General features: G+C 31.6%; 1 protein-coding gene across 1 annotated transcript; it reads left to right on the top strand.

Moving 5' to 3' along the window:
- The first annotated feature begins 6,833 nt into the window (after positions 1-6,833).
- LOC146882146 (uncharacterized) lies at positions 6,834-11,535 on the top strand. Its single transcript, XM_085667295.1, has 3 exons — positions 6,834-6,971; positions 10,844-11,230; positions 11,482-11,535. The coding sequence occupies exons 1-3, from the start codon at positions 6,834-6,836 to the stop codon at positions 11,533-11,535; spliced, it is 579 nt and encodes a 192-aa protein (XP_085523421.1).
- Positions 11,536-12,788: the final 1,253 nt, after the last annotated feature.

Below are 12,788 nucleotides of genomic sequence, written 5' to 3'. Positions count from 1 at the left end.
TGACTTGGAGAAAGAGGATTGGTTGGCTAGGGAGAGCCATCATCAAGGTTTGGTCTTTCTTAAGTTTTTGGGTTTTGTTTGGTGTGATTCCAAATATGCAAGTGAGACTCTTGTTGTGCTTTGTTTAGATTCTTACAGGATTCAAGAGTATTGGTGTAGTTTTGTGTTTTCAAAAGTGTAATCCTGTTGGACTTTGTAAAAGTTTTGAAATACTAAAAATTCAAGCTAAGGTTGCCTTGACAAGCTAGTTGTAGCTCAAACTTGAGTGAACTAGTATAAAATTTTGTGTATTTGTTTGATCTTCTTGTTTGTTCTTTGTTAAAAACTTCAAGAAAAATGTTTTGAATAATCGTTTTATAGTATTTTGATGTTGTGATGTAATTTGGAGTTGTAACCTTGCATGTACTACTGATTGGAGTTGATCTTGATTAATTGCACTACCAATTTCTGAGTTCATAATCAATTCTATTTTTTGCATAATTTTTCCAGTTTTTTTAATTTGTTCAATTGTTGTTTTAATTTGTTGAATCATATTGGTCTATCTATTTGAATCTCTATTAAATGAACTCAATTTGTTAACTTTGTTTTCAATTGACTAAAAATAGATGTTCCGATAGAGATTACATATTGATTTGTTGGTCACTTTGATTCAAGGTAAAGGCTTTCTATAAATTTGAATTGAACCTGAATTTTAGTAATAACCAATTTAACCCCCTCCTCATTTTTGGCTAAGAAAGCCTTTTAAAACTTACAATTGGTATCAGAACGGGTTCTTGAAAGATATTCAAATTTGATCCTAAAATTATTTTCGAAATGGTTGAAAACAAACCCCCTTTTGCAGAAGGTGCTTCTATACATAGGACTCCGATGTTTAATGGTGTTAATTGTCATTTTGAAAACATTCGCATAAAAAATTTCGTTGAATCAATTGACTAAGGAATTTGGAATGCAATCATGAATGATGAAAAATAGGTTAACTTGGAACCTTTGGACAGAAGATAAGAAGAAAAAAGCTCGATATGATTGTGTAGTCAAGAACATCCTAATATCTGCATTGAATATGTATGATTTTTTCATAATTTCTCAATGCAATAACGCAAAGGATTTGTGGGATGTGCTTGAAGTCACATATGAAGGAACCAATGATGTGAAGAGGGCTAGGAAACATGCATTGATACAGGAGTATAAGTTGTTCAAGATGTAGTAAGGTGAATCCATAACTGAAGTCCAGAAAATGTTCACACACATTGTCAATCATCTCATAGGCTTGGGAAAAGAATTTGACAAAGAGGAGTTAAACATCAAGGTCTTGAAGTGTCTTGATAGAAGGCAGCAACCTAAAGTCACGACCATCTCAAAACCAAGGGATTTGTCAACAATGACCATTGCTGCCTTGTTAGGAAAGCTTAAAGAGTAGTGAGAAAAAGGTAAAGAATATAGCCTTGAAGTCTAAAATCAAGAAAGATGAGGAAGTGGTTGAATTAAGTGAGAATGAGAATTTGAATTTACTTGTCAAGAGAAGGGGTAACAAAGGTAACCAAAGGAGGTACAATTCTAAATGCAATGATACAAATAGTACTCCTAATGTCAGTTGTTACAATTGTGGTAAGCAAGGAAATATAATGATTGAATGTCCAAACATTAATCAAAACAAAGAGAAAGGTGTTGACAGGAAAAAGGAAAGCAAGCCCAAGGAATGACGTGCTTACATTGTTTCGAAAGATAATGATGATTCAACAAGTAGCTCATCACAAAAAGAAAGTGAAGAAGTAAACTTGTGTCTCATGACTGGATGTGAGTCATTATCATCATCAAGCCAAGTAAGTTCTCTGTCAAAAAAAGATAAGCATGACTATTACCAACTGTTGCATGACTTTGAAGAATTGCATGATAAAGCTAACAAAATTGTTGTCATAAACAATCGACTAAAGGTTTAAACAACTGGCTAGAAAATAAAGTTGATCAGCTAGAAACCGATTTAAAAGTTGATTTTAAAAACCTGGAGTTGATCTAGAATAACTCAACCTATTGTAATGAGAATTAGTTGATTTCAAAACCTTGTGAAAATTGCATTGTTTTAGAAAAAAAAGTCAAATACCTTATAAAAATCTGTGCAAGATTCACAATAGGAAAAGTAGATTTAGAAGTTGTTCTTGGCTCTCAAAATTGTGTTTTTGAAAAGGCTGGAATTGGTTACAATTCCTTTAGTGAAAAGAAAGCCAAGAAGTTTGCTAATTTCTTTTCAACTAGTAATCTAATTGATATATCTTTGACTGCTTGCAATTATTATATGAGAAAAGGTTATGTTTCTTAGAACTGCAAAGCAAGAAAATATGATGTACCTAAGGGATACTTGAAATGGATCCCAAAGGACCAAGATAGGATTAACCATGTTTGAACCAACCTATCAAGGGTACCGTGTAATGTAAATCTGTTTTGCAGGTCATAAAGAGTGACAAGAAAGATTTGTGGTACCTAGATAGTGGGTGTTCAAGGCATATGCCAGGTGATCAAACAAAATTTGCAAACTTGAGCTTGAAGAATGAAGGATTTGTGACTTATGAAGATAACAACAAATGAAAAATACTTGGAATTGGAATCATAAGCAATGGATCCTCATTCAACATCCAAAAACATGCTTCTAGTTGATCATAAGGGATATAAAATAGTGTTTGAACCTAGTCATTATCTTATCTTTTATGCATGTGGTAGCATTGTATTAATAGGAAAAATAGTGAACAACATATACTTGCTTGATATACATCATGCATCAAATAGCATACATTGTTTTCTTACAAAAGAATATGACACATGGTTATGGCATAGAAGACTTTGTCACATTCATATGCAACATTTAAATAGGTTGAATAGAAAATAATTGGTTGAAGGACTACCAAAACTTAAGTTTGAGAAGGATAAAGTGCATGATGCATGCCAAAATGGAAAACAAACTAAGGTCTCTTTCAAACCTAAAAATTGTTTCAACTGAAAGACCTTTAACATTACTTCACATGAATCTATTTGTACCTTCACGAACCATGAGTTTTGGTGGGAACTTCTATGCATTATTCATAGTAGATGATCTCTCTAGGTTTATAAGGACATTATTTTTAGCATCCAAAATGATAATTATCATGCTTTCAAAAGACTGACCAAGGTCTTAGAAAATGAAAAGAGTTCTAAAATTGTTTTTATTCGAAGTACTTTTGGGATGATGTAGTCAACACAACAAGTTATGTTAGGACCATGTTGAATGAAACTTTATTGCCAAAGTACTTTTGAGCTGATATAGTCAACACAACAAGTTATGTTTTAAATCGTGTATTGATTAGGCCTATTTTAAAGAAAACCCCTTATGAGCTTTTCAACAGTAGAAGGCCTGTTTTGACTCACCTAAAGGTGTTTGACTGTAAATGCTTCATTCTAAATAATGGCAAAGAAAAACTTGGCAAGTTTGATGCAAAAGCTACTAATGAAGGAATCTTTCTCGGTTATGCTGCAAATAGTCATGCATATATGGTGTATAATAAAAGACTTATGATTGTTGAAAAGTCTTGCCATGTTATATTTGATGAATCTAACTCAAAGTTGCAAGACCAAGTGGTAATTGATGCAGATGAAGATGATGCCATTCTAGGAAAGCATGTTGGAATAGAAAATGAATCAATTGAAAAAGAAAATTAATCAACTAAAGTTCATGTTCACAACAACTTACCAAAGGATTGGATAACTCTTAAAGGACTATGAAAGGACATCATTGGTGATATTGATAAGAAAGTATCTACTAGACGCAAGCTTAAATTTCTTTTGTGAACATTTTGCATTTGTGTCATAAGTTGAACCCCAAAATGTGAATGATGCATTAAATGGTAGTAATTGGATCATTGCCATTCAAGATGAACTTAATCAATTCACTAGAAATGATGTATGGTTTGTAGTTCGTAGAAGTGATGATATGAATATAATTGGTACAAAATGGGTGTTTAGAAATAAAATGGATGAAGATGGTAACATAATTAGGAATAAAGTTAGGCTAGTAGTTAAAGCTTATGATCAAGGGGAAGGAATTGATTTTGATGAAACATAGGAACCTATTGCTTGGCTAGAAGTTGTGAGATTGTTATTGGCATATGTTTGCATGTGTAATTTAAAATTGTTTCAGGATGTTAAAAGTGCATTCTTGTATGAAGAAGTGTATGTATCACAACCACTTGGTTTTGAAGATCATCTTTACCCTGATCATGTTTTTAAACTGAAAAATGCCTTATATGGTTTAAAGCAAGTACCACGCTAGAGGTATGAAAGACTAAGCTACTTTTTATTATCAAAAGGGTATGCAAAAGGTGTTGTTGATCAAACATTTCTCATTAGAAACGTGAAAGTAATGTGATGCTTGTTCAAGTGTATGTTGATGATATAATCTTTGGTTCCAATAGTAACTCATTGTGTGAAGAATTTGTTGCAGCCATGCAGGGTGAATTTGAGATGTCCATGATGGGTGAGCTAACCTACTTTTCGGGGTTGCAAGTCAAACAGCTTGAGCAAGAAACATTTTTAAACCAGTCAAAATACCGATTGACTTGTTGAAAAAATTTGAAATGGAGAATTACAAGGAAGTTTTCACTCCAATTTATACAAATTGCTATATGGATTTAACTGAGGCTGGGCAATAAGTTGATTCAACCAAATACAGAGGGCTAATTGGTTTTTTTCTCTATCTTACCGCAAGTAGGTCAAATATCCAATTTAGTGTGAGTGTGTGTGCAAGATTTCAATCCAATCCAAAGGAATCACACTACAAAGCTGCCAAGAGGATTCTCAAGTATTTGAAAGGAACAATCAATGTTGGATTGTGGTATCAAGGTAACTCTAAGATTAACCTAAATTGATTTATAGATTCTGGTTGCAACGTATAAATTGAATAGAAAAAAGCAGAAGTGGAATTTGCCACCTACTTGGCTCGAGTTTGATATCATGGAATAACATGAAGCAAGCTTGTGCAACACTCTTCACAACTAAGGCAGAGTATATTGTAGCTGATTATTGTTGTGTGAAAATCATATGACATAAGCATCAACTCTTAGATTATCGAGTGAAGTTGCTAATGGTACCCTTGCATTGTGATAACACTAGTGCAATCAATCTAACTAATAATCCAATATAGCATTCTAAAAGTAAACACATTGAAATAAGGCATCACTTTATTAGAGATCATGCAGGCTAAGAAATGAACTAGGAATGTTGGATATGAAAAATGTGATGTGATATAGGTTTAACAAGTTGAAGTAGACTCCATGGAGATGATGCTCCAGGATGCGGAAGCATGAAATGATGAATGAAATGGATTTCGTAGAGTGGTTTAGGTGTGTTTCTTGAAGAAGGTTGTGTCAACCCTCAAGGAAAAAGTCTAGGAGAATAAAATTTATCTTATAATATTTCCAAATTATCTTTATAATATTTCCAAATTATCTTTATAATGCTTAAGTACTCCTATTTATAGAATTTAGGAGTTAACCCAAGTCTCAAAAAGAAGAAGAAAAGGTACAAAGAATCTAAAACTGGAATGCTCTAGGACCTTACTCAAGAGTGACTAGCCAACTGCACATTCATGCACCAAGTTAACTACCTAATGAATGCACCTTTCAATGCATGCATCTTTCTTGTGCAAGTTAGAGGATACCTTGGCCTATAAGCAATGTTTCTAAGGTTGCTTGAGGCTTAAGGTAGCTCAAACAAGCACATATACCTTAGGATATACCTTGTGAAGGAAATGAGTAACACTCAACCTAATATCAGTCTATACAAGATATGAATTTGACTGTGCTCTTAGAGTATTCTAACTTTTTTTCTTTTGAATATTTGACATCATCACTTTTATATATCATTTATTCTTCTTTTCTTCTTCTTCTTGGTCTTGGTACTTGTAGTCACAATGTGTCATTTGAATATTGATGCATATTCAATTGAGCAAATTCTTCATATCTTCAAACATATTTTCTTTCTTCATCTGGAAGTACTTGATATGACATTCAAAGTGTAGTGCTTTTTGTGAATTATCAGTTTTTTCCTTTTCAACCATTCAATAATTTGATTTTCAAACTTTATGGGTTGTGGCTTTAATTTTCTAGAGTTTCTCTTACAATTTTTTATCTGTAGAGTCTCTTCCTTTCTCATGATTGGTTGATAAATATATGACAACATTCACAATCTTCAATTAGAGAGGATTTCCTTTCATATATGTTCAATTAAATATCTAATCATCTATGATATCCTTCAGATATATCTTTAATCATAATATCTTTAAATAACATTGACCCTTGCATTGGAACTTTTTTAATTGATTTGATCATCAATTTAAATGCTTAGATTTATTTGATCAATCCAGGATTGATCTTCATATCACCTTGTGATTTTTGAATTATCTTTTGTGCTATTTGAACTTAACTCGTCTAATGATGAGTGCATATTTTTGTCCTCATTTAATGTTTAATTCTTGGAATTTCAATTGATTTTTGTGTTATTAATTTGATTGGAATTTCTAATAATTAGGCTTATTGAGTTTCTGAGATAAAAATGACTTAAAAAGTGTTTTTTTAGTTGCATAAATTATCTTTGGAAATTTTGAGGAATATGCTGAATCACATCATACTAAGATATTTGTTGATATGTATGACGATGCTCATAGTAATATGTCTGCTAATGGACATATTAATTATACTAAACATGTTGCTGAAGTTGATGAAGAAATTTTAGATTCTCACACTAACATATCTACTGATGGATATGATGATGATGCTCAATGTGAATATAATGTTTTATCTATTAATGATGATATGAGTACAAATGATCTTTTTCAGGAGCAAAGTGGTGATAATAATACAATGGAGGAACCAAGTGCTGTAGAAAACCCAACAATATTGGAAGATGCATCTGAAACATCTACTACTGCAACTAACTTGGTTAATGATAAAGTAGTAGAGTCAACTACTCGTAGGTATGATTTTTATTTTTCTATTTTTGTTTTTATTTTCATTTAAAAAAATTGTGATTTCTTTTTAAGCAAATTGTGAAAGTATTAACTTTCTAGTGAAACTTTTAAATAATATGTCTCATAAGAAATCCACCAAAAATATTTCCTAACTTTCAATAAAACATATTGACATTGGATTTTAAGATTTGATTTAGTAATTGGGACAATCATATTTTTGGGAAAATAAAAGTCGTGTTGAAATGAGTGGATTGTTTATATGATTTGCTAGTTGAGTTGATTTGAGAATTTCTTGATTAAATATTTTGTGAAAGAGTTTTGACCTCGTGAGTTTCTAGCCTTAATGTAAAGGATGGACTGCCATAAGTCATTCCTATTTTTATTGAGTGATTTGCTCATGCTTTGTTTATACTCAAATATTTAGCTTGATTCTTTTGTTTTGCATCTTAGGTGAACTTGCATGATTTGATATGATTGAGACATTTCTTGTTTTTAGCTACATGGCCAAATAATCCTACCTTACTATTAATCCATTGGTAACCCCTTTGAGCATTAAACCTCTTTTTTCTTATTTTAAGCCCATTGTAAATCCTTATAAAGAAAAAAACCATGTTTTTCCTTACCTTAGAAAGAAAAAGAAGCTAGTGGATTATGTTAGGATCGGGTGAGGAATAAAGTGTGTGGGTGAGTACCTCATCCACAAAATAATGATAATGGCATAAGGGAAGCAAAAAGTTTCACTAGAAAAATGTAGAAAAATAATTGCTTCCTTAAGAAGAGCAACAAAATGAAAAAGAGTTGTTTTTGAAATTATGCTCCACTTTTCTTTCTGTATTTATATTTCAAAAACTCAAAAATCCTAATTTTCCTACCTTTGCCTTGGATTATAACCTGTTAAAAGTCCTCATGATCTTTGAATACATATTTTCTAAAAGTTTATGAATATTAGAATCATAAACTTGAGTGTTTACTCGCATAAGTATTTTGACTAAAAACACAAGTCAAAACACTTTAGCGAATTTTGGTGAGAAAATATACAGTTTAAACTTGAGTGATATCTTTCATATTTGATTTTCTTGTAAATTCAAAATATTAAATCAAGTGTGAAAAATATAATTTTCCATTTGTATGTGCATGACAACTTGATTTCTAGAAGATTGATTTGTTTCCAGTTATGTTCATTCCTTTGATGTAGTGTTGATGTGAAATAAAATAACACATAACACGTTTTGAAATTACTTAATTTTTTCCTAGGAGTGCAAAAGGATAAGTGTAATTTTGCCTAGGAATACAAAAGGATAAGTGTAGGGGTGTCATGAATGCGTATTTTTACTCTCATTTAATGTTTAATTCTGAAATTTCAATTGATTTTTGTGCTTAAAATTAATTTGATTGGAATTTTTAGTAATTAGGCTTACTTAGTTTCTAAGATAAAAAGGGCTTAGAAAGTGTTTTTTAGTTGCATAAATTATCTTTGGATATTCTAACGTTTGTTGATGTAGTTGAACTTAAATTTGGTTCTTTACAAGTGTGAAATTAAAAATCAGTAAATTTTGGAAAGAAATAAATCAGGAGCTAAATGCACTCCCAGTTTCTATTTTACACACTCTTTTTTCAAGTGGACCATCCAAAATCCTATTATGCACCATAATTCTTTACTAAGTTTCACCCCTTTTACCACTCCCAAATTCTGGCCAACCATATGCTGCCACATGGTAGAAAGCCTACATGGTAGAAACCCTAAGCACACATCTAAGCGAGTTCAGTTTCTCTATTGTATAATGTGGTAGGGAGTCTCTACTAGTCTAATTAAAAATGACATTGTTTGCACTTTTTCAATTTAATCTCTCCTAGCCTAATTAAAACGGCACCGTTGTACTTTTTCAATTTAGTAAAATATATTAATTTTTAATCGATTATTTAAATGTAAGGTTTTAACAGTCCATTTTTCCCTATTGTAAAAAACCCTCGATTTTATAAAAAAGTGTTGTTGCTTGCTCAACACTAGGACCTCACAATTTTACCAAGTAATTTTTTGTTCTTTTCTTTTATATTTAGCATAGTTCTTTTAAGTTTTTTTTTTTTTCTATAGTACATTTAAGTGTGTAAATATATATTATTGTGTTTCTGCCATGATTTTTTAAAGAACATTCATGTCTATATGTTTTATGACCAATTTAATAAGTTCACTTATTTTTATTTATTTTTTATAGGAGTACTTGATGGATACAAGCTTGAGTCTTAAACTTGGTCTTGAATTTGATAACCTAGAAGATGCATGGAAGTTTTAGGTTCATTATGGTGGTAGTAAAGGTTTTGGAGTTAGAAGACACTACCCTAGCAAGAATAGAAAAGATGGATCTATTACTTCTTACATATATGTTTTTTGCAAGGAAGGTACGCGAAAACCAGATAAAAGAGACTTTAAGACCAATAATCCTCGACCTGAAACAAGAACAAGATGTGCTACAAGAATAAAAGTTAAAAGAGTCGGTGAAACATATAGAGTAGTTGATTTTATTGATGATCATAACCACCCACTTCATCTACCAGAAATAGTTCATTTATTACCTAGTCAATGAAAAATAACAGATTGTCAAGCATATGATCTTGAAATAGTAGAACAAGCAGGGATTCAACACAAGACATCATTTGATTTAATGAGTAAATATGTAGGAGGTAGAGAAAATTCAGGCTATACAAGAGAAGATGCAAAGAACTATCTGAACTCAAAGAGGCAGAGAGATTTGGCATATGGTGAAGCTAGAATCTTGTTACAATATTTCCAACAACAACTAATAGATAATCCTTCATTTTTCCATGCCTACCAAATGGATTTGGAAGAACAAATAACAAACATATTTTGGGCTAATGTAAGAATGTTATTTAACTATCATTGTTTTGGAGATGTCATTTCGTTGGATACAACATATTGTACAAATGGAGATCATAGGTCCCTTGCATTTTTTTTCAGGATTTAATCATTATAGAGGAGGGGTGATATTTGGGGCAGCCTTATTGTATGACGAGACCATTGGGTCCTTCAAATTATTATTTCAAACATTTTTGCAGGCACACAATCAAAAAAATCCATAAATTGTGTTTAATGATCAAGACCAAGCCATGAAAAGAGCATTAAAAGAAATTATGCCATTAACAAAGCATGGTTTGTGCACATGGCATATAATAAGGAATGGAGTCAAGCATCTTGGAAATTTAATGAAGGATGGCTCACATTTCTTATGAGATTTCAAGAAGTGTATGTATGATTATGAAGAAGAAATAGATTTTGAAAACTCATAAAGAGTTATTAGTGAAATACATTGTTGAAGAAAAGACATGGTTGAATTCAATATATCAAAGAAAAGAGAAATGGGAAACATGTTATATGAAGAATGCTTTTACGCTTGGCATGAGGAGCACATAACTAAGTGAAAGCATTAATTCAGATATAAAGAGTTGCACTAGACCTAATTTGAATATCAACCAATTTTTTAAGCAATTTGAACGGATTGTTCAAGAAAAAAGATACAATGAGTTACAACATGATTATGAGATGCGCCAAAAGATACCAAGAATAATAGTACAAAGTTCACCCTTAATTCGACAAATTTCACAGGTATACACTCCTCTTATGTTCAATTTGTTCCAATGAGAATGAGATCTAGTAATTGAAAGGAAAGAAACAAATGTATGTTATCACTATGTCATAACAATGGTGGATGACAAAGGAGAATGAAATGTTTCATATGAGTCATACTTTGAGAATGGAGAGTGGAAAATTACTTGTAGTTTAGAAAATTTGAACAATGGAGAATATTTTGTTGTTATTCATTAATAATACTATTTTGTAAGGATATCAAGCTTCTCCCAGAAAAATATATATTGAAAAGGTGGACAAAAGATGCACGAAGTGATGCAATGATTGATCATGGTGGAAAGGCAATTAATGTTGATCCTAGATTGGAAAGCTCAAAACAGTATAAGCAACTATGTTTAAGACTTTTAAGATTAACTCATGATGTATCAGATGATTCAGAAGCATGCGCTATGGTTTGGGAATGGGTGTTAGAACTTGAGAAGAAAGTGGTTGCAATTCGATTGAACAATCAATCACATGGTACTTGTGGTACTACAATTGCGGCAAGACAACATTTTCCTGAATCATCAACATCTAAAGGTATTGGCTTTAAGAAGAAAGATGGTCCAAAACAAAAGAAGTATAGACGTTTAAAGAGTTGGGTTGATGAATTAAAACAAAAAAGAAGAAAATTGAAACCTTCACAACTTCAGTCAAGTCAACATTTATTGGGGTCATCAACTTCAACCCCATTAGAGACATATTCAATACCTTTTTTTGTCTCAACCTTTTCAAATAAGTTTCACTAGCATGCTTATGGTATGTGAATTTATTTAGAATTTAACAATAACTTATGACAATAACTAGCATGCTTATTGATGTTACTAACATATATCTTATTTTATTGTTTCAGGATGTTCAAGATGGCTGCAATATTGCATCAAATCAATCATTGGAATTTAGTTAGGTCACTTTATTAGTTAGGTCACTTTATTGTCATGATTAGTTGTTTGTAAATTATGACTAAGTTAATGTTTTTTAAGTTATGAAATTTGGTATGCTTATGTGATCAACTTGCACCATCTTTTGTATAAACAAGAATGAAAAAGAAGTATTTCCATGAACAACTTTTTATTAGATCAATTAAATTGTACATTTTTACAATACAAAGAAACTACACATTACAACAAGAAGCTTTACTTCAAAACATAAACTACATATTACAACAGGAACCTTTGCTTGAATAGATAAACTACATATTACAATAGGAACTTATGTTTCAAAATCCATTCTTCTAATGCTTCAAGGAAATTCTTGTATAGCTTCGAAAGGGAATTCTTGTATAGCTTCGGAAACATAGATGGAGGAAGAATTCTAAGTGAATAAGATATGTCTTTACTTCTTCATGAAAACCATCATCGTTTATGGAGACTCAAATCAAGTAACCATTTTGGAGTAGTACATTTCAGGTAGCATAGGTATTTCCAATAAAATGTTTTCATTCGAGATTAAATGCACTCAGATTAGATCAATATAATGTTCACTTCCTGCTGCACTGGCCTTTCCAATTGATGGTTGGAAAACATGACTTGAGAATGATTATTATAATCCAACAATAAACCTTGGGAAAAAGAATTATGAGCATGACTTTTGGACAATAGTCTTTGACCCAGCATGTTCTGTTGTCAAAATAAAGTATCTCAAAACTTAGACCAAAACACAAATCTCACTTTGATTTTGTTCAAAATTCCTCCTGTAATAGCATAAAAGTGTCAACCATGTTAGCATTATGACATTAGAACCATAACAATTTATACGAATATTAAATTGGACAAACATGGCAATCGCCCCCTGTCACCATCCAAAAAAAAATAATATACAGAGCATTTGACATGAATTAAGAAATTTGATGGCATAACTAAGATAGTGGCATATTTTAACACAACATGGAATATGACCAAACATAACAACATTTTTCCCAGGGCATAACGATCAAACCAAAGAGGCATATAAGGTTTGGCTCTCTGAGGTGCCATTACAATCAACATCCATCTACAACAAACAACCAATACAACATACAATTGACAAGAGGAGAAGGGGATTTAGTGTTCTCAATTAGAAACACTTCCGTTCGTGAATAAGATAATGTGGTAGATGTTCATCGGAAAAAAAACCAATTAGAAAGAGAATAAACCTTTCACGACGATAACAATGACAATG

This window comes from Vigna unguiculata, chromosome 10 (genome assembly GCF_037176805.1).
Source record: "Vigna unguiculata cultivar grain cowpea cultivar isolate G323 ecotype 2 chromosome 10, ASM3717680v1, whole genome shotgun sequence".
NCBI lineage: Eukaryota > Viridiplantae > Streptophyta > Magnoliopsida > Fabales > Fabaceae > Vigna > Vigna unguiculata.
The sequence above is the reverse complement of the archived record's forward strand: the minus strand, read 5'-3'. Positions and strand labels throughout refer to the sequence as shown.

Bases quoted from the DNA above. Each gene is read 5' to 3' on its own strand.
- LOC146882146 (XM_085667295.1), top strand. From the start codon at position 6,834: ATGAGTACAAATGATCTTTTTCAGGAGCAAAGTGGTGATAATAATACA. The intron at 6,972-10,843 runs GTAGTAGAGTCA...CTATTTTGTAAG, and splicing joins CTAACTTGGTTAATGATAAA to GATATCAAGCTTCTCCCAGA. The intron at 11,231-11,481 runs GTTGATGAATTA...TTATTGTTTCAG, and splicing joins ATAGACGTTTAAAGAGTTGG to GATGTTCAAGATGGCTGCAA.